General features: G+C 53.5%; 1 protein-coding gene across 5 annotated transcripts in view; it reads right to left on the reverse strand.

Annotated features, from left to right (window-relative positions):
* AKT2 (AKT serine/threonine kinase 2) overlaps positions 1-24,539 on the reverse strand; it is a 47,565-nt gene that overhangs the window by 7,388 nt on the left and 15,638 nt on the right. For 2 of the 5 annotated variants that reach the window (XM_005218981.5, XM_059876831.1), the window contains 5 exons: positions 20,067-20,196; positions 12,084-12,212; positions 10,577-10,688; positions 2,019-2,172; positions 1,432-1,563 (listed from right to left, as the gene is read on the reverse strand). In XM_005218981.5, coding sequence (XP_005219038.1) covers positions 1,432-1,563; positions 2,019-2,172; positions 10,577-10,688; positions 12,084-12,212; positions 20,067-20,112 — 573 coding nt within the window. In that variant the 5' untranslated portion in view covers positions 20,113-20,196. Of the gene's footprint in view, positions 1-1,431; positions 1,564-2,018; positions 2,173-10,576; positions 10,689-12,083; positions 12,213-20,066; positions 20,197-20,877; positions 20,979-21,063; positions 21,266-23,631; positions 23,728-24,539 lie in introns of those variants that run through there. The other 3 variants (XM_059876832.1, XM_005218982.5, NM_001206146.2) reach the window with 3 other exon arrangements.

The raw sequence follows: 24,539 nt of genomic DNA on the forward strand, positions 1-24,539 counted from the left end.
AAGGGCTGGAGGGCAGCGCCATGTCGGCCTCACGCCCCACCTCCAGCCTGAGAAGATGGGGGAGGAACGGGTTGGTGAACTCCAACTCCGTTCCTAACTAATGCAGAGAACGTGAATGATCACTCACAAGCCCTAATGAAATACCGGACCAGACACGGCCACGCAGTGACTCGCTGTCAAAACCACCCAGTGAAAAGCTGATGGAGACTTCTGACAAGGGAGGGCCCGGCTGTCACCACCCGCCCCACGGGCCAAGTCTGGCGTCTGCAAAGGTGGGGGGCGGGGGGGCGCGGGGCGCAGACACTGAGGGGCCTGAGGTGACGCCACAGGCCGTGGTGTCCCTATAAATGGCAGCGACCCTATACACATCCTTGAAGGACCTAGACCGAGTCAGGACTCTAGGCTGTGAGCAATGATTCCCGGGGTGTGGTCCCTACGCTGGCAGCATCGGTGTGGCCTGGGAATTTGGGAAAAAATTATCAGGCCCCTCCTGGGACCCATGAATCAGAAATTCACGGTGCGGGCCCAGCAGCAGTGTCACAGGGCGCCCCCCCTGCCCCCAGGGCTCTAACAGGGGCTCAAATTTGGTACTGAGTGTACCCGAGAGTGTGGTGCCCAGACACCTGCTATCCTTCCAGGAGGCAAGTCTGTCTCCAGGGATACTGTGATAACATCGGTAACAATGTCTAAGAATGTTTCTGACTCAGGGGTGGAGGGCTGCCCTGGTAGGGGCCAGGGATGCGGGGGCACGTCACAGCCCCCCTGGCAGAGAATGGTCTGGTCTCAAATGTCACATCTGAGGCTGAGAAGCCCTGCCCCACACCAATGATATCTAGGGCTTGATAATTTTTGTTGGACATGACCACAGTACCACAATCACAGTCTTTAAGATCATCACCTATTAAAGATACAAAGCTAAGCATGTATGTCTGGGAATCTCTGATGCCCAGAACATGCTTTAAGGCGCTTCAGAACAAAAAGAGATGAGAGCAGAGCTAATGAAACAAGACTGGCCAAACGGCAGTGCTGAAGCTCGGTGACTAGACTGGGCAATCCACTATATTTTTCTTTAAAAGTTTTTACGTATTTTAAGAATTTCCTAGTTTAAAAAGTTTAAGTAAAAGAAAAGGAACAGAATTCCATTTCCAGCCCAGCCTCCTCCTGAGACCCCCTAAGCCAAGGCCCCGCCCTAGTGGGCCCCCCAGGCCCTGCTGGGTGAAGCCCCTGTCAGACTCTCTCCTTCCTCCCTGGTGTCCAGAGGGTGGGGGACTCAGCAGGCAGGGCCCCACAGGACTGAGCAGTGGCTCTGGGGGTGAGGGGACACAGCAGCAGACGCAGGAGGTGTCCCGCCTGGAGTGTGCTCCGGACCACAGGCACGCTCCAGGCTGGGCCCCACGGTGGCTGGCCCACAGCAGCCCAGGGAGGGCCTACCTTGGCGATGATCACCTCCTTCCGCAGGATCTTCATGGCATAGTAGCGGCCAGTGGCCTTCTCCCGCACCAGGATGACCTTGCCAAAGGTGCCTTTGCCCAGGAGTTTGAGATAGTCGAAGTCATTCATGGTCTGCCCGGGATGGGGAGAGAGTTGGGCAGTCAGAGCTTGGCATGTGGCCCGTGGGAAGAAATTTTAACAAAGAGAAGAGAAAATTCAAAGGACACTGTTGCCAAAATGCTCAGGCGGGAGCAGGGAGGCCCCAGGCAGCAACTGTTTGTTCTGAGGTGGCCTTCAGACTGAGGCTCTCCCACCATCAGCTTTCCCAGGCACGGGGCCCTGGGGGGCTGAGCTAGGGCTCTAAGGTGGGGGCACAGGGGTCTTCACCACTGCTCAGGATGAGGCTGCCCCGCATCCCGTGGGCCCAGGGCAGTACCACGCCATCTACTGCCTGAAATCACCACGCCCACAGGGCAGTCAGGAACTGTCCTGGCCGGGGCCCTGAGCTCTCGGTATGGAATTCCAGGGGGGCAGGGCTGAGAGTGCTCACAGACTGGCAGGCCCCGTCCTCCAGCTCTGGCACTTACCACCTTGGCCCGCGCCTTGCTAACTGCCACCTCCATCTCCTCGGCCGCAGAAGAGTCGCTGGGGGAGCCACACTTGTAGTCCATGGGGTCGTCCCCTGGACCCCTCTGCTTGAGGCTGTTGGCAACCATCTGGATGGCCCGCATCCACTCTTCCCTGTGTGAGGACGCGTCCGGGGAGCCATGAGTCCTGGTGCGCCTGGGCCTCAGGGCAGGAGGGGCTGAGCCCCACAAGCAAATGACTAAAACACCTTCCAGCATTCTGGGGAGATCTGCCTGACCGAGGGGAGCTGAACCATCACAGGCCCCCCTGGCTGTGGCAGATCGGGGAGGGTGAGACTAGAGTAAGAACAGAGACTACCTGTGGATCCACCAAGAGCCTGACCCGAGGGCCACTTGAAATCGAGGAGCAATTACATGACTAGAGGGGAGACCACCTTTCCTCACAGGCTCTGGGAAATAAGCTGCCTTCCTGAGCCTTGAACCAGGGAGACAATGCTCCTCTGAGGCCCTGGGAACGAATGACGAGCTCATGCATACAAGTGACCAGTGTTTTGTAAAAGAAAACCAAGAACAGAAGGAAGCGTTCATTTGCCAAAGAAGGTGGAGATCTTATAAGGCAAGAGCTGACCAACAGGACCCCCTGGAGGCACCTGTCTGGGGGTGGGTGGCTCAGGGGCCATTCTGCTGGGGGTGGGACCGGGGGTGGGGCGGGGTGGGGTGGGGACGCTGCCAAACAGGGAAGCAGGTCCCAGCAGAAGGGAGACAGGTTTAAGAACAATAAACTAGTTCTGTCACTCATGATTTAAACTCGCTGGGAAAGAATTTTCTTTTGATACTTGCAACAGACTGGTCTGTACAGAGGGGAAAAATACACCTAGGAGAAATAAGTAAAAAACTGTCTGCTGTGCTCATTCGTGTCTGACTGTTTGTGATCCCATGGACTGTAGCCCACCAAGACTACTCTGTCCACAGGATTTTCCAGGCAAGAATACTGGAGTGGGTTGCCGTTTCCTTCTCCAGGGAATCTTCCCAATCCAGGGAATGAACCCACGTCTCCTGCATCTCCTGCATTGGCAGGCAGATTCGTTACCACTGAGCCACCTGGGAAGCCCAAGTAAAAAAGACCACACGCCAAAAAGAAAAAAGGATGAAGCTGAATGATACTAAATTGTTTGGACCCACTAGTTTGGTTCCTCTAGTTTGGACCCACCACACAATTTTAGGGGTTTAGCCCAACATTTGTTGAGCCCCCTACGGATTTTGATCATGTCTGTAAAAGCCATGTGACCAGCTCTAGCTGAGTTCCACGGTTTGCTGAGCAAAAGCAGTACCCAAGTCCCAGGATCCCAGTTCACACCTAGAAGCTCTGCCTCTCTCCTGACCTCACTCACTCAAGAAGACCTTGCTTCCTAAGACAGTCTCAAGAGTTCTGGGAGCGCAATTATCAGGGGCTGGCACAGAAGCCCTCCCCAAGCCTGAGCAGAGTCTGGGGGCCCCGGATGCCACACGTGTCCGCCCCACGAGGGCAGGGATTTGGGGCTGGTTGTGACCTGGCCCCCAGCGGGTACTCGGGAGACGTGTGGGGAACGACTGAGCAAGGCAGCCAAAGCCCTGGCTGGCCCTAAGCCTGCTGCACAGCCAGGCCAAGCGGCGCAAGCCTCTCCCCTTCCCAACCCAATACCTCAGGCGGGCATTTCTCAACAGGTTTCACCCAAGCCCTCCTTGGAACAAGTAATGGGACAAATCCCTGGCCCTACATTAATATTCCTGTTTCCAAAAACTGTGGGGGAGGGGAACATACCCAGCGACATGCTCTATCAGACCAGAACTGTCCTCTTAGAAATTTGAAAATGCTGACTTTGGGTATATGACTATGGATTGAAGAAAAAAAAAAAAAATCACACATCTCCTAAAATGGTTTGAATATACTACAAAAAAAAAAAGGCATATACCTCACATGTAGAGATTGTGAGGGACTACCACATGGAAAAAGAATTTGCAGGCCAAGATGTGTGTGTACTATCGTCTGTCTGTAAGGAAGAAACGGTCCATCCTCAGGAGCCTGAATGGACAAGAGATGGAGCCTCCGCACTGCAGAGCTGGGGCTCAGACAGCAGCCCTGGCACTGGGAGAGCCCCTCCCCCCAGCTCGCCCCCTCCTCAGCACCCAGGCAGCACTGAGACGCTGGGGAGCTGCCATGTACAAAACCAGCACCCAGAGAAAGTTCTCGCCTCAAGGAAGGGGCTAAAGATTCCACTGGAGGGGTCTGGACCATCCCACCTGGAGCCAGAACCCACGGGGGTGCACACGGAGGCTGGTCGGGGGTGACTCTCTGCCGCCTGACACGCCCCAGATCTGGTTCCAACTGGACCGAGGTAGCAAGGTTGCAGCACTCAGAATTTCAGAGAAAAGGCAAGGGCCTCTGTCCAGGATACTCCTCAAGGGTTTGCAACATGGTGTCTGGGGCAGAGGGGAGCTTCCTCCCCAGGCTGGGGCTGATGGGCCTTCCACCCCTCAAAGGAAAGCTCCCAGGGAAACGCTGAGGAAAATAATGGTTCCAGACACACCACCTCATTCCATGCTCCTTAAGAGGGCTGCAAAGGGAGCAGCCGTGCTCCCAATGGGAAACTGAGGCTCACGGAGGTGGGGTCTCCTGTGGGCGTTCCACAGTCAGGGGCCGTGGCACTGAGACCCACACTCGGCGCTCCTCCAGGCCCTCCAGCCCAGGGGAATGGCACTGGGGGCGCTCACCAGTGGGCTCAGGGATACCACGCTGTATGCACAGAGCCCAAGGGCACGGCAAAGGCAAGCAGCCTCTCAGGAGCCCTGACCCCGCCATGTTTCTAGCCCACCTTCCGAGAGGACCTCCTTTACTGAACAACACAAGGGCCCTCCTCTTGCTTGCTCCCAGAGCTGCTGAAGTGCTTCATGTGAAGTAACTCCTTGAGCCCTCCCTGCATACCTCTGAAGGAGGTACTATTATTCACCTCTTCTTACAGACAAGGAGACCAAGGCACAGAGGGGCTGACAGTTACCCAGTGGCAGTTAGCAAGCAGAGGCCCAGGGACACAAACCCAGCCAGGCTCTCCACGGGGTGGCGTCAGGCAGGGGGAGCTGGGCCTGACCTCACCCCACTGCCAAATGGCCGTGGGATGCTGGGCGGCCTCACTTCTAGGACCTCCGTCTGCCCACCGCGTTCCCTGGGCCCAACACCACGGCTGAGAGCACAGACTCGAGCTGGAAGGCCTGGAGGGACTCCGGGCTCTGCCCCTTCCTGAGGCAACCATAGACGGGCCACTTGACTTTCCAAGGGCTATCCAAGGAAGGAATGAGACACCAACATCAAGTGCTCAGGACAGAGCAAACACCTCAAAGGGTTGTGAGGAGTCACCCAGCCAGTCCCTCCTGAGTGGCTTCTGTGTGCCAGGCCTTCTTCCGGGCACTGGGGGTGCAGCAGGGAACCAGCCCCATTGTAGTTCCAGGCCTAACATTCAAGACACCTGTGTCAAGGCTCCAAGGCAGGGGCCAGAGAGGAAGCCCTGGCTCAGAGGGTGGCTTGGGAAGGCCTCTTCAGGGAGGTGGCACATAAGTCAGGACCTGGAGGACCTCCCCGGAACATGGGGCCTCCCCAGGGCCAAGAACAGGCACTTGGCTGTGAAATAGGTGAAACAGAGGAGAGGAGGCAGCCCTGTGAAGTGCCAGGAGGGAAAAGAATCCAGGCAGAGTAACCAGCATGGCGAAGGCCCTGAGGAGGGAGCCTGGGGTGTCTGTGGAAGGCCCAGCCAACAGAGAGAGAGGAATGGAAGAGATGAGAACAGGAGGGAGGCCACGGCGTGAAGGAGTTAAGTCTTGATCCTTCACATCACAGAAGTCCTGGAAGGGTCTATCAGGGCTGACAGGACCTGACTTTTCTGCTCTAAGTCAGCAGCTGCTGTGTGGAGTATAGGCTGAGAGTCTCAAGAGGAAGCACAAGGCTAGTCCCACAGCAAGAGGAGATGGTGGCAGACGATTCGGAGGCGAGAAAAGGTGGTGTGACTCTACAGGCCCCCCGAGCCAAGACGCTTCCACATCCTTCTAGTTCCTCATAACCAGGTCTGAGCCCCACTGGGACAGCGGCACAGTGGCTGGTCTGACTCTAGATCCTGGGCCATCCTGCTGAACAGAATGAACTGTACCCTGGAGGGAAGGCCAGTGGCCTGGAAGTGACAGGGCTGTCCTTGTCACAGCCTCGGGAAGAACAGCTGACTGCTGGTCTGACGCCAGATGGGGCCCTCTCCCCTAACCAGGGTCCCCCTCAGAATCAGAGGGGCATTCACAGCTGGAGGCATCTGGGGTCCCCCTCTGCTCAGACACTCTCAAATGGGCTGCCCTGGCTGATTCAGGCCCAGCCCTGCTTGGCAGGGAAAACATAGGCCCTTCAGATCTTCTTTTTTTACTTTGTACCTCTCTGGGCTTCAGTCTCATTATGTCTCATCATTATGTCTGTTTAGCAGGTGAGGAACTCCTGCCTGGAGGTGTAGTGAGGATAAGTGAATTAATACATGTGAAGACCTTAGAACAGGGTCTGGCTCAACAGAGCATTAGTCCTAACTGTTCTTTTATTTATTTGACAAATATTTACTGAACACCTAGTTATGTTCCTGGCACAAATAAACAAACAGAAAATGTCACACCAGGTAGGATAGATGCTATGAGGACAAATAAAGCAGGCTAAGGGTAACAGAAGTGGAAGGCAGGCAGGACCCTCCAAGAAGGTGACATCTGAGCAGAGACCCCACAAAGTTAAAAGCAGAAATATAATGACATCTGGGGGAAGAGGAGTCCAAGCAAATAGCAAGTGCAAAGGTCCTGAGGTAGGAAATGTGCCTGGCATGTTTAAGGAACAGCATGGAGGCCACAGTGGCTAAAGTGAGGGAACTGGTGGCAGGAAAGTATTCTGAGGCCAGATCAAGCAGGTCTTTGTAGAATAGGGCATCAACTTTGGAGTTTACTCCAAGTGAGACTAAGAGCCTCAGAATTCCAAACAGAAGCTGCACGGTAAGATTTCCATTAAAAAAGCTCACACTAATGTGATGCCCTGTTAAATATTCCTGCCAAGACCAGGGGTCTGCCAACTTATCCTGGAAAGAGCCGAAGAGTAAATATTTTCGGCCTTGCAGGTCACACAGTCTCTGTTACAACTCGGTCACTGCTCAATTCTGCCACAGGACAGCAAAGAGCAGTCACAGATAATTGGTAAGTGAATAGGCGTGGTGTTCCAATAAAACTTTATTTATAAAAATAGGAGGTTGGGCCACAGTTTGCCAACCTTAATTCAGACCTAATTTCCGGTTTACAGGAAATACAGGCACAGAAGAACAAAGCAAACAGTGCCAAAAGACAATAATAGGACACGTCCAGAGTATAGGGCATCCTACAAGACAACCAGTCTGGCTCGTCAAAAAAGAAAAAAAATAAATAAAAAAATCAGTGTCGTGGTGGGGGAAGAGACACAAAGGCTAAACTAGATTATAACAGGACACAGACAGCATGTACCTTGGTTTATCAAATCCTGGTCTGAAAAACAACATTTTGAGGACAACTGGGGAAATTTAACTATGGCTCAGATCTGGGGAGGATGTTAGTAAGTATAAATATTACAAATAATCATCTGTGGTGTGATAAGGGCACCAAGATTCTGTAGAAGAAGCTACTTATTCTTAGGAGATGCCTGCTGATGTATTAAGGAGGAAAGTGTCACAAAGTATGAACAGAAGTTCAAGATTCAGCATAAAATACAGCCAGATGAGGCCAACACGGCATATGCTCAACTGCTGAACCTAAGTGCAGGGTATCTAGCTGTTCATTTACGACAGTGGTCTTTCAACTGTCCCGTCCGCCTGAAACAACAAGTCATGGCAGGGAGTAGTGGAATTGCTCCAGTTGCCCTGGGGAGAGCCTGCTGGCGGAGGAAGCGAGCAGGCTGCTGCAGCAGCGACCGGTCACCGGAGTGGCCCCGTCAGCCCCCACCCCACCCCCGCTCCCCAGGCTCAGGCCTGGCAGGGCAACGAGGACAGTCATAAGCAGAGCAGCCTCCCTCTCCTGGGTTTCAGACTCATGCCTTCCCTAGGGTTAAGGTCAGGAATCTGGGGTCTGGTCTCAGAGCAATCCCATTAGATTTCTCTCCAGTGGCAGCAGCAGGTACTAAGCAAAGGACGAAAGTGGGGGCTCTCCAGTCCCTTCGGTCTCAGTAAAGGGACTCTTCCCCACGCCAAAGAGCATGGCATTATGAAAATGGAAACTAGAGCAGGTCTGTTGCTACTAAAATTCTGTCGGCTCCCCACGGCTCCTGCTCCAGGCTTGCAAAGCGTGTGCCAGGTACTGCTGAGTCCAGGGCTTCCTGTTTATCATCCCCCTGAATCTTCCGGCAACCCTGTGACAAACCCCAATTGATTCACTGCTTGCCAAGCTCTGTGGGGACCTCCGTCTGGAGCCCAGGCGCCGGCTGAGCTCGCCAGCTCTAAGGCCTCTACTTCCCCTCTTCCAAGACCCTTAGCTCTTGATTCTTTAGTCATGCAGAACCCTCTGCGATCCCTGGGATGACAGGCTGCCTCGCATCCAGGCTTTTTCATAGGCTGGTCCCTTTTCCCGAAGCCACCTTCTTCTTCCTATCTCCGCGGCTGACTCCTCCCCAATTCCTCAAAACTCAGCCCAACGCGTAGACCCTATGCATCTTCTGATCCCAACTGGCTTTTACTGGCACGCCGTGTTTCCTGTGCCCAGTTTTCATCTGAGTAATATCTCAGGGGGCCTGAGATGACCATTCTGTTCCCCATAGTGGGGCAAGTATATTTTCAACCTTGGGAAGCTTTGCAAGGACACAGTTTAGATTACAGTAGCATGTCTTTTCGCTCTAGAAATGCACTGCCCACAGGGGCAGCCACTAGCCTTAGGCAGCTATTTAAATTTAAATTAATTAAATAAAATACAAAATTCTGTTTCACAGCTTCATGAGCCACATTTCATGTGCTCAGCAGGCACACGTGTTAGTGGCTACCCTGCTGGACACTGCATTTCCACCATAGCAGAAGCTTCTCTTGGACAGCACTGATTTAGGGTGCTCCAGAGGATCAGCTGAATCCTCACCCCAAAGACAAGCTAAAAAAAAGTTTCTCGAAATGAAGGCCACATAGGTTCGAACCCTGGTCAGGGAATGAAGATCCCACATGCCACACGGCACAGCCAAAAAAAAGGAAAAAAAAAAAAATCTATCAAAGTGAAGCCCAAAGGGACAACATGAGGGGAAAATATTTGCCACTCATTACAAAGGGCTAAGCTCTCTAATATATAAAGAGCTTTCAGAAATAAATAAGCAAAAGACCAAGTACCCCAAAGAAAAACAGACAAAGGACATAAACAGACAATTCAGAAACAGAAACTCACATGGCCCTTGAGCACATGACACATAAGGACACACACTCACCAAACGTTTGGTAAAAAGTTGAACGTTTGAAAACACAGGCTGTGAGAACCCTTAGACATAGACATAACCCTCTTAGAATTAGAATTCTATTATGCCTAGTACCAAAAGAATTAGTAATAAAAATTACCAATGCATTTCCCTGTGACCCAGCAATTCCACATCTAAGAATCCACCTTACAGATTTACCTGCAAGTATGTCAAACAAGGTAACCACAAGTTGTTTCACTGTGGCATTGCTTCTCCCATCCAAGTACTAACCAGGCCCAATCCTGCTTAGCTTCTGAGATTAGATGAGATCGGGCGTGTTCAGGGTGGCATGGCCCATAGACTGTGGCACTGCTTCTAATAAGCCCAAAAGGTCGAAATAACCCCAATCACCATTAATAAAGAACTGCTAAACTCAGGGACACAGATGTACACCTGTTGAAAAGAAAAATGCAGCAGCAGCATCTCTGTATACACACAGAAGCAGAAAGAGTCCCCAAGATGCATTAAATAAAACAACAGTTTGGGCACGGTGCCACCTTTTGTATAAAAAGGAAAAACAAGAGGAGCAGGGCACAGAAGTGATGTCTGAACGAGCTTATCCACACTCAGTGAGAAGCAGCTCCTGCAGGACACGCAAGAACAGCAGTCAGCCTGGTGGTGGGGATACAGCGTGCAGGGCTGAAGTGAGAGTGACGCTTTCGCTACACACCTCCTCGTGCTGTTCTGCATTTGTGAACTAGGTGAAGCTGCTATCTCTTCTGATTAATAAGTTGATCTTTTAAAAAATGGAATCTCTGGACCACCTGCCCCTGTATCAATGGAGATGCTCATCAAAAAGGCAGCTCCCTGACCCTGTGCAGGTCTCTGGATAAACAGAGGCCCTGAAGAGGCCCAGAGCGCCTCACTGCTAACAAACTATCGTGATTCCAGTATACCCTCCCACCTGAGGACACAGAACGGGGAGAACCCCTGCTCCTCCTAGCTCACACAAGGGCTGAGATGGGAAACTCCTAGGTAGGGGCGCAGGGGAATCTGTCCCTTTGCACCCCTCGTCTCAAACTGAGCCTGGCCCCTCCCACAGGGCGGCCACATTGAGGCCCCTACTTGCCTCTCGTCTGGGGAGTCAACATGGAAGGTCCTCTCGATGACTGTGGTCCACTGCAGACAGCGAATGACGAAGGTATTGGGCCGAGGTCTCTCGGTCTTCATCAGCTGGCATTCTGCAGAAGAGGGGTGAGAGCAGAGTGTGAGGGGCAGCCCGCATTCCCCAAGTCAACCCCCATGTGCTAGCCCCGTGACACTACTGACCAAGACAGCCTGTCCCTACAGGTCCAGTGTGTGTGTGTGTGTGTGTGTGTGTGTGTGTGTGAGGGGGACAGCCCACCCAACAGCGATGGCTCAGTGGTCAGGGCTGTGATGGGGGATGGAGGGGCATTCAAAGAGGCAGCCAACCCTGTCCAGGGGCTTGGAAGGCTTTCCCAGAGGAAGGGCATCCCTGTACTGAGCTCTGAAGGCAGAATAGGGCATTGGGCACCGAAGCCTAGAGGTGAGAGAGGGCGCGGTATACTTAGGGAAGAGCAAATTCCGTGTGAGAAGGAGAAAAGGGAGAGACAGGCTGGAGAGGTGAGCAGGGGCAGCCTGCAGGGCTTGGGGGCATGGCAACGAACCCGGACTGTGTCCTGAGGCAGCAGGAAGAGCCAAGAACAGACTCAAACAGCCCCCTCTGGTTTTTGTGTAGAGGAGAGAGAAGGGAGGCTGGAAGCCCAGGGAGGGCATGGGGCCATCCAGAGCAGGGGAGGGGAGGGAAGGCAGAGAGACCACAGGGCCACAGTGGGGTGTGTAGAAGCATCTGGGTCGCTGCCCTGGCCTGAGGATGAGAGGCAACAAGGCCCTCCCGGAAGAGACGGGGGCGGGTGGGTGGGGGAAGTTCAGGGAGGGAGAGGGGACTCAAAGGATGGTGTGGCTCACGGAGGGGATCTCACCGCGGGACACTCAAGAATACTCAAAAGAGATGAGCAGAAAAGCAGCTCAGGCCAGGTGGGGAGTTCGGGAGGGCAGCCAGGGCCAGGGACAGCCGTGTTGGGGTCACCAGCACATGGGAAAGCCACCAAGGCAGGGCTTTAAGCAGGATGGAGAGGGGAGTGGGGCTGGATTCCAGAAAGAGCAGGTGGGCTGCTCGAGAGGCGAGGCTGGGGTTGAGGCTAGGGCAGAGGGTTGGTGGGGCAAGGACCGTGTCTGGGCTACCTAGTGGCAGTAGAGATGAGTGACTTTGAAACATTCTTAGCGGGTGTGACAAGGACGTGGTGACTCATCGGGTCAGCGGGGAAGGAAGGTGGTGGCGGGGGGAGGGCAGGTTCTATGAGGCCCAGGCAGGGGTTCTGCATGGGCCAGGCTTTCACTGGTCAGCTTCCGGCTAGAAGGCTCCGCCTCAGGTGCCACAGAGGGGCCAGAAGGCTGCAAAGTGCCCTGGCTCCTTTCTTCCTCCAGCTCTCCACTGGCGATCAACACAGCCCCCAGGCCCAGGAAAGAGAGGTGGAGCAGGAGAGAGTAGAAAACAGACCCCAGACAGGCCTACAGCGTAGAACGAACATGCCCCATGTGCCCCCAAGACGCACCTGCGACAGAGAAGTTGTTTAAGGGGGGCAGGGTCTGGTCGGGGGCCTCAGGCCGCTCCTTATAGCCAATGAAGGAGCCGTCGCTCTTCAGCAGGAAGTACCGGGGCCGCCAGGTCTTGATATATTCACCTGAACAGGCAGGGCGGGAGGGAGAGAGGTCAGGGCAGCCAGCCCCAGGGGGCAGTGCCTGGCAAGGGGCCCCACACTGGGAGGAAGATGGACAAGAGGGTGAGGAGTGTGCTTCTCCCGGAGAAACCCTCCAGGCGGCCCCAGCTGACGCAGGCTGGGCGCTGGGCTGGGCCCAGTGATCCAGAGGTCACGCCTGGCAGGAAGGCGCTGCACCGCCCTGGGGCACCAGCTGCCTCACAGTGTGGCCAGCAGTGAGCCATCCTTGCCAGCGCGTGGCCCAGTCCCAGGGGAGGCCCAAATCCCATGGGCGGGTTTTCACTCTACAGCTGTGCGGGGGATCGAATGTCCAAACGCTGTGCCAGGCCGGTGTTACTGTTGCTGTGCCCTCCATGTGCTCCTCAACCCCTCCATTTGTTCTAACCACGAATATCCAAGGCCCCCGTGTACGTACGCATGTACGTACACACACACACGCTCCTCAGAGGGGTGGCGAAGGACTAAGATGAAATGGTGAAGCACATCCACACAGAAACTTATATATATATAAATGCCCATAGCAACATTATTCTTAATAGTAAAGAGCAGAAGCTCCAAAGTGCCTCCACTAACAAATGGATAGACGAAATGTGGCAGATCCGTGTGATGGAGTATTAGTATTACTTGGTCATTAAAAGAAATGAAGTATTGGGAATTCCCTGCCGGTCCAGTGGTTAGGGCTCTGCACTTCCATGCAGAGGGTGAGGGTTTGACCCCTTGTCGAGGAACTAAAATCCAATATGCAATGCAATGCGGCCAAAAAAAGTATTGATACACGAAGTATTAATACACGCTACAAGGTGGGTGAACCATAACAACGCCAACTGCAAAAAGCTTGTCACAAAGGACCACAAATTATATGACTTCATCTATATAAAATGTCCAGAGCAGGGAAACTTCTAAAGATGAAAACTTGATTAGTGGGCCTAGGGCTGAGGAGGGGGCGAGTCTGGGTGGGGACTGGAGGGTCCTTTTTTAGGGTAGTGAGAATGTTCCGAAGTTGACTGTGGTGATGGAAGCACAGCTCTAAATACACTCAAGGCCCCAAGTGGCCGAACTGCAATGGTATGTGAACTGTGTCTCAAGCTGCTTTAAAAAAAAGAGAGAGATGGCAAATACAAAGCAAAGACAAAGCGCCCAGCCTAGCCAGGGACCAGCGCACCAATAAATCGATGAACGCTCTTTATCGTCAGCCCACTGGCCAAGCCAAAAGCGTGTACATCGTAACTGCGGCGGCAGGGTGGGCTCCCGTAGTCACCACCAGAAGCCAGGCTGGGCTTCTCTAAGTCCTTGTTTCCTCTCGTGGGAAGGACATCCAGCAAGCAACGACAATAATTGGATAATACTACAGGGGACTATGTGCCTGCCAGGCACCATCCTAAGTTTCTTAGAGGCTTTAACTTGTTGAATTCTTTCAAATGTCAATACTAAATGATTCGATGTACGTAAAGTTCAAAAACTAGCAAAACCACAAATCTGACAGCACCATAAAAGGATCATATACCATGACCAAGTGGGTTTTATCCCAGGACTGCAGGGGTAGTTCAAAAATATGGAAAGCGATCAGTGTCGTATACCTCAACAGAATGAAGTGGGAGAAAACAACACAAGGTCATCTAGATTGACACAGAAAAAGCATTTGACAAAATCCAGCACTCTTTCATGATAAAAATACTCAGTAAGCTAGGAAGAGAAGGGGGACTCCTTCACAAGAGGGCATCTATGAAAAACCCACAAGTCAACATCACACTCAAGGATGAAAGAATGAAAGCTTTCCCTTAGCTAAGATCAGGAACAAGACAGATTTCCACTTTGACCACTGCTCTGAAACACTGTAATGTAAGTTCTAGCCAGAGAAAAAGACAAAAAGTATCCAATTTGAAAAGGAGTAAGTAAAACTACCTTTATTTGCAGATAACAGGATCCTATATACAGAAAACCACAAAAATCCACAAAACAATTACTAGAGCTAACAAATTCAGCAAGATCAACACACAAAAACAAATTGTGTTTCTACATACTAGCAATGAATAATCCAAAAAAGAAATTAAAGAAAACAAATCCATTTACAACAGCACAACTAGGCAAAGATTTATATGCTAAAAACTACGAAACGGGCTTCCCTGCTGGCTCACTGGTAAGGAATCTGCCTGCCAATGCAGGAGACCCAAGTTCGATCCCTGGTCCAGCAAGACCCAAATGCCTCAGAGCAACTAAGCCGGCGCTCCACAACTATTGAGCCTGCGCTCCAGAGCCCGGGAGCCAAAACTACTGAGCCCATTTCCACAACCACTGAAGCCCGTGTGCCCTAGAGCCTGTGCTCTGCAACAAGAGAAACCACCGCAATAAAAAGCCTGTGTACCACAGCGAGAGTAGCCCCTGCTCACTGCAACTAGAAGAAAGCCCGTGCAGCAACGTAGACCCAGCACAGCCAGAAATAAATAAATAAAAATTATTAAAAAAAAAAAAAAAACTGCTGAAAGAAACTAAAGACTTAAATAAATGCAAGGATCCTGTGTCGTGGATTGAGACTTGGCATTAAGACTGCAATACTACCCAAAGCCATTTACATACAGATTTAACACATTCCCTATCAAAATTCCAATAGCCCTTTTTTGCTGCTGAGGAATAATCAACCCTCAAATTTACACGGAATTCAAATTCATGTGGCAAGCGGTTCCAAACAGCCAAAGCAACGTTGAAAAAGAACAAAGGGAAAGGACTCGTACTTCCTGATTTCAAAACTTACTACAAAGCTACAATAATCAAATCAGTGTGGCACAGGATAGCCATACAGACCAAAGGAGCAGAACTGAGAGTCAAAAAATAAATCTACACAACTTCAGGCAACGAATTTTCAACAACAGTACCGAGACCATTCCACTGGGGAAGACCAGTCTCTGCAACAAACAGTGCTGGAAAAACTGGACACCCACATGCAAAAGAACAGACATGGAACTCTACACCAGGTTTAAAAAATTGACTCAGAGTGCATCTACCTAAAAATAAGAGCTAAAACTATAAAACTGTTAGAAGGATACACAGGTCAACCTCTGTGACCTTGAACTTGGCAACAGATTCTTAGATATGATGACAAAGGAAAAAAAAAAATAAAGTGGATTCATTGAAATAAAAAATTTTGTGCAAAAGATGTTATCACGAAAATAAAAAGACAACCAACCAATAGAATGGATGAAAACATTTGCATATCATATGTCTCATAAGAGTCTAGTATCCAGAATACATAATGAACTTTACAACTCAGCAACAACCAAAAAAAAAAAAACACCCAATTTAAAAAAGTGGGTGAAGGACTTCCCAGGTGGCTCAGTGGTTAAGAATTCGCCTGCCAGTGTAGAAGATACAGGAGATACGGGTTCAATCCTGGGGTGGGAAGATTCCTTGGAGGAGGAAATGGCAACCCACTCCAGTATTCTTCCCTGGACAATCCCAGGGACAGAGAAGGCTGGTGGGCTACAGTCCAAGGGGTCGCAGGGAGTCAGACACAACTGAGCACACATGCACGAAGTGTCTAAACGCTATACACGAAGGACTATAAAGGTATTTCTCCAAAAATAAACAATGACCAACAAACATATAAAAAGATGCTTAACACCATCAATCATTAGGGAAATGTAAATCAAAACCACGATGAAACACCACTTAACACCCACCAGGATGGCTTTTATTAAAAACAAACAACAAAAACTCAAAGAAAAATAACAAGTGTGGGTGAGGATCTGGAGAAACTGAAACCGTACGCACTGCTGGTGGGCATGTGAAACGGTGCAGCCCCGTGCGACTTGGGCGCTCCCGCAAAAAGCCAGACGCAGGCACACTGCGGGTCACAGCACAGAATGTGCGACCCAGACATTTTATAGTTTTTTCTATATTATCTAACTACATAGAATACATTTGATTATAAGCAATATAATTTAACAGATACCTATTGGGGCTTCCCTGGCAGTTAAGGGGTAAAGAACCCACCTGCCACTGAAGAAGATGTGGGTTCAGTCCCTGAGCTGAGAAGATCCCCTGAAGAAGGAAATGGCAACACTCCAGTATTCTTGCCTGGTGATTCCCATGGACAGTGGAGACTGGTGGGCTACAGTCCATGGGGTCGCAAAGAATCGGACATGAATGAGTGACTCAACAACAATAGATATGTATGTCCCAGCAATTCCACTCCTGGGTGGATGCCCCCCAAAACTGAAAACAAGTACTCAAACACTTGTATACAAATATTCATGGCAGCACTATTCACAACAGCCAAAAGGCAGGAATAACTCAGATGTCCATCAACAGACATACAGATAAAGAAAATGTGATATATTGATACAATGGAACATTGTTTGTCTATAAAAAGGAATGAAGTACTGTCTGATACATGCTACAGCGTAGATGAACCTTAAAAACGTTATGCTCAGTCAAAGAAACCAGACTTCAGTAGCCACATATTGTATGCTTCATGTATATGAAATGTCCAAAGTAAGTACATCCATAAAGACAAGAAACGAGCTGGCGGCTGCCGGGGGCTGGGAGGAGGGAGACTGAGAGCTGACTACGCAAGGCGTGGAGGGCAGCCTTTCAGGCAGATGAAGATGTTCCGGAGCTAGACAGAGCTAGTGGTCACGCAGCACTGTGAAAGTACTAAGGGCCACTCACCGAACTGTGCACTTTAAAACACTTAATTCTGTGTTGTGTAAATTTTACCTCAATTTGAGAAACAAAAACAAAACTAGACAAATTCACCGATGCTACTGGAGGTTAGGAGAGTGGTTACTGCTTGCAAGAGGCAGACAGCCTTCTGGGGATTGACTTACTCTATTTCCTGACCTGGACACAGGTTTTGGAGTGAGTTTATGATCCAGGCACTTACCTGTGAGGTTTTATATGTCGGTAACAAGCTACAAAAAAACTAGAAGGGAAAACACACTCACAACAATCCCATTTTACAGATAGGGAAACTGAGGCACAAAGAGATTCCACTTGCCTGAGGCTCATGGTTGATAACTGGGAGAGCTGGGACTGGAACCTGGGTTCGCTCTGCCCATAGACATCGACACTGCCTGTAAACTGTCAGACGTGGCCCGGCCCGGAGGGGCCTGGCAAAGAGTGTGCTGAGGCTGTGTCAGAAAGGGGACCCACACATGGCATGAAGGACCCGATCCTTGAGTGGACCTTGCTGAGCCAGAGGCAGCATGTGAGCCAGGCGCTGGCTCAGGACTTGGAGCCTGAACCCTGGCGCTGCCACCTCCCTGCTGAAGCCCCAGGCAACTCAGTCTTCCTGCTGAGCTGCAGCCTCCAGTCTGCAAGGTGGTGCCCACCTCACGGGGCAGTAACAGAAACTCAACAAAACTGGGCCTCCTGTGAACACAGCCCCAGGCCCAGCACCGAGCAGGCACACAGTAAGCTGGGCTGCTGTTATTTCAACCACCAGGAGTAGGGCAGGGTGGCGCATGTGTCTCAAGGGCGGTAGGGCCCACCTCACCCTGCCCACCACTGCTGGCTGCTGCTTGGAACGAAAGACACTGGGAGACACAGGAGAGACTGCATGAGTGTGTGTGGGTATGGTACAAAGCCAAGACAAAAGGTCATCTCAGCAGCTTGTCTGGGCCCCCGTAGACGAACGGAGACTCTGAAGGCCTGGGAGGGGCTGAGATTCACTCAATGCCAGCAGCAGCCTCGGGAGCCACTGCCCAGCCATAGTTCTCCAGCCACCTCCAGAGAAGGTCCCACCCCAGCCTAGAGAGCAACGGCCTCAGAAAACTCAGGAGCCTGAGGCCTGGCACATGTTATTACACTCATACCTTCCACACACACGATCCCAAGCATCCATCCAACAGTTATTAAGTGCCTACTGCAGGCCAAGCACTTTTCTAGGGCACTGGCACTATCCCAGTGAACAAGCCAGATAAACCCCTGCTCTCATGAAGCTGACACTCCCAGAGCCCTGGGCTGTTGACCCATTTTACAGAGGGGGACACCAAGGTTCAGAGAGATGATAGTCACACTGAGAGGAAGTGGCAGGGCCAGGGTTACAACTTTGACACCTGCCAAGGTGCAGAGGGCTCCATCAACAGCCCCAAACTCAGGGCCCAATCTAGGCAGCTAGGCCAAGGGGCCCTGAATACCACCCTGCCTGGGAAGGCTCCTCTCCTGCTCATGCCGGGGGGCGGGGGACCCTCGGCACCGCTCCGGGTGGGTGGGCTGGGTGCAGTGCAGGGTGCGCGGGCACTTCTCCCAGTTTCGGTAGGGCTAGCCCACCAGCTTCCCGGCCCGCCTCAAGCATGCCCAGCCCACTCCCCTTCACGAATTCGGTCCCCTTCACCCATGTCCCCCATTAACTGTGGGGCTCACTCCCTTGCCTCCTTCAGATCTTTATTCAAACACCCCCTTCTTAGTGAGACCCTCCCTGGCCAGCCCGTCTCTGATAGCTCCCTCACCCCTCTCCTCACACTGTTGGGTTTCTCTCCGAGGCACTAGCCCCACTGGACACGCTCCTGTACTCAGGTGCCCTTGTCTCTCCTACTTAATGTATGACATCAACACAGGATGGGAACCGCGGGCCCATTTGGTTCACTGCTGTATCCCCAGTGCCTAGAATGTGCCTAAAACACGGCAGCTACTTGATGCACGTCTGCCGAGTGAATGAGAGCGTGCAAAGTGGCAGCCCCCCCAAGCCGGGCACCCCACTCTGCAGGGGAAGGTCCGCGGAAGCTAGGACAGCCGGGTTCCTTCACTCCTGGGTGCCTGGGTAAGCTGGCTCTCGGCACGTGCTTCTTCCCAGCTGCCTCGAACAGCAGTGAGCCCGTTCAGTGCGGAAGTGCTGGGGCAGAGGCCTGGGGCCCCAGGGTCGAGTCTCTCAGTGTCTCCCCTGTAAGTGACTTCATCTCTTAGCCGCCCACCAGCACAACCAGACCTGGTCCCGAGCTCGCTCACAATATCCTGGGATTCCGAATGCCAGGCGAGTTCCAGCCCCTCCACGGCATCAGGCGCCATTGGTCCGGTGCTGTGTCACGGCTCTGCCCGCCTCCTCCGGCTCGCGCTCACTTGCTCGCTCTGCTCGGGCCACCCTGGCCCACTCTCTATTTCCAGGCACACGCCCCCCACTTTGTCCTCACTGCCCCATTCCCTGGGACCCCCCTGCCTGGCTATCTGCGTAGCTTGCTCCCTCACCTGCTCCTGGCCTCCACATACTGGTCCCTCCTCAGAGCCACTTCCATGAACCCCTTCTTTCTCCAGCGTTCCCCTCAGAGTTCCTACTCTTCACAATGGCACTTATCATCACCTGACATCTATCAGTTTACTGTTTGTCCTCCGCCCCTCAATGGATCGCAGACTCCATGAGGACACCACAGTGCCCCCAGAGCCTGGGATGGCCAGCCTGGCACACCATGCACCTTCTGAGTATTTGCTGCATGGATAAATGCGGGATAGTGCCTCACTGTGTAACTTTAGCTAAGTGACTTACCCACTCTAGGCCTCAGTTTCTTCATCTATAAAATGGGACCATGAACAGGAACACTTATGCAGAGGCAGAGTTTGAGGCCTGGCATGGGGGTTCATGCAGGGGGTCAGCAAGGCCTGGAGACTCAGGCCCAGATGCAGCCACAGCTCCTCCGTCCAGACTACTTTCAAAGAGTCCAAGACATGGGCTGAAAAGAAGCCACCGGCAGGGGTGGGCAGGCAGGGCTCGGAATGCTGGTTCCTCAGGTGGTAAAGACCCTGTACCTCTGCCTCTCAGGGCACAGCTGCCAGGAGAGCTGGGGCAAAAGGGGGAGACGTGCAATCCTGTGAGTAAACGTAGCCCCTTACCGCGCTTATGGAGCCAGCCTTCTTTGATGACAGACACCTCGTTCATGGTGGCAGCGTGACACGCTGTCACCTCGCTCGGGACAGCTCAGGGCAGAAGGACATGCAGGAGGTGCGCTGGACAGAGCACAGTCTGCAAGACAATAAAGGAGCCCGTCAGTCAGAGCGGCAGGGGGATTTGGCCATGACCCCTTCCCTTGGGGCACCCCGCCTGAAGCCCCTCTGGCAGCTCTGCAAGGGTGGAGCCAGGGAAGGTGGGGAGAGACCAGCCCTCAGGGCCCAAGCTGGTGGAGGGGGACAGTGAGAGGCAGTTGGTCCCGAGGGACCCAGTCTTGGGGAGGAAAGGACACGACCTTGTCCTCAGAGCCCTCCTCTGGAAGGAGCAGAGGGCCCTGGCTATGCCCTCGCCCCGTACTCGGGACCCCTTGCCCAGCAGGGCAGCCCCACCACCGCCACTCCTGACTGGGTGGGAGGCTCCGCCCCCTGCGTCACTCCAGGCCCGGCGCTGAGGTCACCTGGGATGAATCAGACAGCCCCGGGCACCTGAGGGCGTGCTCAAAGCCACCAGGATCTGCCTGCCACCCCCAAACACACACACACACATATACACACACGCACACACGCTCACACTCTCTCCTTTCCAAACCAGGTGCCACCAACCTGCCACCTTTAGCAAATTGAGTACCACCCCCTACCCAGCACCAGGCCACCTCATGTCACTCCCTCAGCCTCCTGGTCCCCACCAGCTGACAAAAGAAAGGAAGGTCTCGGTGCTCCAGATCTTGAACAAGAAAGGAACCAACTGCGTACGCACTTATCTGGGGCCCGGGAGCCAGTCCTGGGGGCTTGAAACAAGGCCCTGGTCCTTCCCCGAGACCTCTGCTTCTGTCCTCACGGACCGGCAGCCGACAGACTGACGGACGCCGAGGCCGCTGCTTCGTCTCAGGTTCCCAGGGCGGAGGGGAGAAGAGGGGGAGGCAGCCACCAGCTGGGCCCCTACCTGGAGCCACAGGCCTGGCCGCAGGCCATGGAGCCCAAGGCGCCTTTTGCCTTTCCTGGCGTGGGGTTATTTGCGGACAGCAGGTCAGGAGCTACGGTGGCCCCCAGAGAAGCGGCAGCTGGCCCTGGGGACACCGTGGGCATCAGCTTTCTCTCGTGCCCCAAGGGAGCTGGTGGGCCGGACACACTACTGCCTGGCATGTGACGGTGGCAGGCTGCCCAGGCCCTGGGCAGAGGGAAGGGAGGTGAGCGGGAGGAAGCCGGAGGAAGACAAGACGGACAGTGACAGGGAAGTAAACAGCGGGTGAGAAGCCATGTCCTGGACTCGGGGCTGCAAAGACAGGGCCCAGAAGGGGCTCCCTCCCCTGGCAAGTACGGCGGCACCCCAGGGGCTCATGCCCACAGACTGAACACACCCAGGGCCACCGGACCCTCACTCTGAAATGTCCCACAGTCTGTGCTTCGATCCTAATGCAACCACGGTCTCCACCCCGGCCTCCTGACCAGGTGGCTCAAGTCCAGCACCGTCCCCTCCCACGAGGACCCACCCCATCTCCTTCTGGGCCTCCCATCCTCCAATCTGTTTCCCATTCAGCAGCCCGAAGACCCTCAAATCTGACCTGTGCTTTCCCACGGGCCTTGGGAAAGACCCAGGCCCCCTAGATTGGGATTCCGGGGCCTTCAGGCCCTGGCCTCTGCTGCCCACCACCCCGGCTCAGCCCCGCAGTCCCCACCACCCATCCACCAGCTTCCAGATCACGTCTCCCACCCCACTTCCCCTCCCACCCAGGCTTTCTTCCTGGGTTCCCAGCCTCTGCTACCCATCCTTATACTCCACCTGAATCTGATCGTGTCCCTCTCTACTCACAACCCTTCCATGGCTCCCCAGAGTGCACAGAACACACAAAAAAGAACGAAGTCTTTTCCACCAGAGAAGGCCCCGTGTAAGTCGAGAGGCACCTAGAAAGCCCTCAAGAAATGCTAATAACCACAACAAGGATGATCACACACCAGCCACCACCCACCTCCCCAGGTCCTTCTCCCCCGACTCCCACCCTCTACCAGACTTCTGTCGCTCAGGCCTCCATTCCCACATCTTTTATGTACTGGGGTTCTCCCTCTTCTCTAAGGTCTCAGCTGAACCAATGCCTCCCCCAGGAAGCCTTCCTGACCTGAGAGGCTGCACTGGGTGCTGTGTGCCCCGTGATCAACTCTCCCCACAGCCACAGGCGCTAATTCAGCACACCAGCCCAGCACCTGGCTGTCCACTGAAGGCACAATGAATAAACCCAAGTCTCGGGAGGGGACATGTGTATACCTATGGCAGATTCATGCGGATTACGGCAGAAATCAACACAACATTGTAAAGCAATCATCCTCCAACTCAAAATAAATAAGTAAATACGAGACACCACAGAGTTTGCTCTTTTCCTCTGCCATGTGAGGACACAGCAAGATGGCAGCCATCAGTGACCAGGAAGTCAGCACCCACCAGGAACCAGCCCTGTGGATGCCCTGAGAGTGGGCTTCTCAGCCCTGAGACCTGGGAGAAAGTAAAGGTCTGCTCTTTAAACAAAAAAAGAGAAACAATCTCCCCAAAAGATCCCCAGCCCAAGACCAAACACAGCCACAGAAACAACTCCAGAGTCTATTCATGCCACCAATCTTTCTCTGAGTATGTTCTAAGCTTCAGACTCTATCCTGGGTCCCATAGACGTGCATCACTAAGCCACAGCTCCTGCCTTCAGGAAGGTCACATTCCAGTGCAGAAGGCAGACGATAGACAGGACACAAGGTCTGATGGTGGCAAAGAAACACAAACAGGAGAAAGGAGGACAGGGACGGGTGCTGCGTTAGCCACACAGTATGGGGGACACATGAGCCAACACCTGAATTAACCGGGGCGGGGCGGGGGTGACACATTAAGGAACAGATTTTAGGCAGGGGATCAGCAAGTGCAAAGCCCTGAGGAAGCTTGGGAAGGAGCTCCGGGAGTGTGGAGAAGCGCCCAGAGGCTGGCCCAGGGTGAGGGGCTGAGACAAGGAGAACGCTCAGGGCCTGGAGGCACGTGTGCCGGGGAGTTCGGAATTCCTCTCCAACACAGGGGCCAATACCACACTTTCGCCAGGTGTGAGCTCTGTTCAGAATAGGGCTAGGTTCCCAAACTAGGCTGCGATGGAGAACCCAGGGGCCAGAGGAAGAGCGGATGTACAAGCAAAGACAGGGACCCCCTACGTCCACTCGCAGCCCTCCCCTCCTCTCCCCTCCTCGGCCCAGCAACCTCCCCTCTCAGAGCCGCTGTGAGCAGCACCCCTGTGCAGAGGCTTGGCCCACTGCCTGGCCCCCAGTGAACATGCAAACACGTGGCTGCCTCGATCAGAGAGACAGACGTGAAGGCGGCCAGGTGTGTCCGAGGTTGCAGAATCCAAGAACTGGTGCCAGCTGGGTGGCCTTGAGCCTAAGGGCGCGCCTCCAGTCTCCCCTGATCACTCTCGCCCCCCACGCTCCCAGAGGGCCATCCATGCCCGTGCCCAGGGACAGCAGACGCTGACACAGGGGAGGCTTTTACCTTGGGTCTCCCAGCTGGCTGCTGCTCGGCACGCCAGAGCCACTTGTTACGTTCTCACTTCAGCAACTAAGCAGCCAGCAGCAGCCAGGGCAAGGGGAGGACCTGGAGAGCCCCTGCATCCTGCCTGGATCCTGCCTGTCCTCCCACGGAGGGTGGCGCCTCCGCCGAGGTATCTGACGCAGTCCCGTGGTGATGAAACACCAGCACCGCAGCCAAGAAGATGGCCTGCCCCCTGGGGAGCTGCGGGTGGAGGACACCCAGCACGCAGGGGCCTGCTGGGCCGCGGCCTGCGTGCCCCACGGCGGGGGCCCCAACCCTACTCACTGCTGCCTGGGGTGTCTGGGCTTCACTCGGCTGAGGGTCTGGGTAGGAGCTGGAGCTGTGGCTTAGAGGCGAGCCACCTGGGAGGCAAGGTGAAAAGAGCAAGGGCACCTCACAGGAGGGAACACACACACACAACGAAGGACTGTGTGCAATAGCCTTAGTTACAGGGAAACCAGCCACCGGGATGGCTAAAAATTAAAAATCTGACAACGCCAAGTGTTGTCAAGAATGTAAGAGGGCTTGGGGGCTAGGGGGTTCCCTGGTGGCTCAGAGGTAAAGAATCCACCTGCCAACGCAGGAGACATGGGTTCAATTCCTGGTACTGAAAGACCCCCCATGCCACGGAGCAACTAAGCCCGTGCGCCACAACTACTGAGCACCCTAGAGCCCGTGCTCCGCAACAAGAGCAGCCACTGCAACAGGAAGCCCGGGCGCCGCAATGACGATTAGCCCCTGCGCGCCACAACCAGGGAACAGCCTGTACAGCAACGAAGACTCAACACTGCCAAAAATAAATAAAGGAATAAGTAAATACAATTAAAAAAAAAAAAAAAGAATGTTTTAAAGGGGCACTTCTTTGGTGG

This window comes from Bos taurus, chromosome 18, assembly GCF_002263795.3.
Source record: "Bos taurus isolate L1 Dominette 01449 registration number 42190680 breed Hereford chromosome 18, ARS-UCD2.0, whole genome shotgun sequence".
Lineage (NCBI taxonomy): Eukaryota > Metazoa > Chordata > Mammalia > Artiodactyla > Bovidae > Bos > Bos taurus.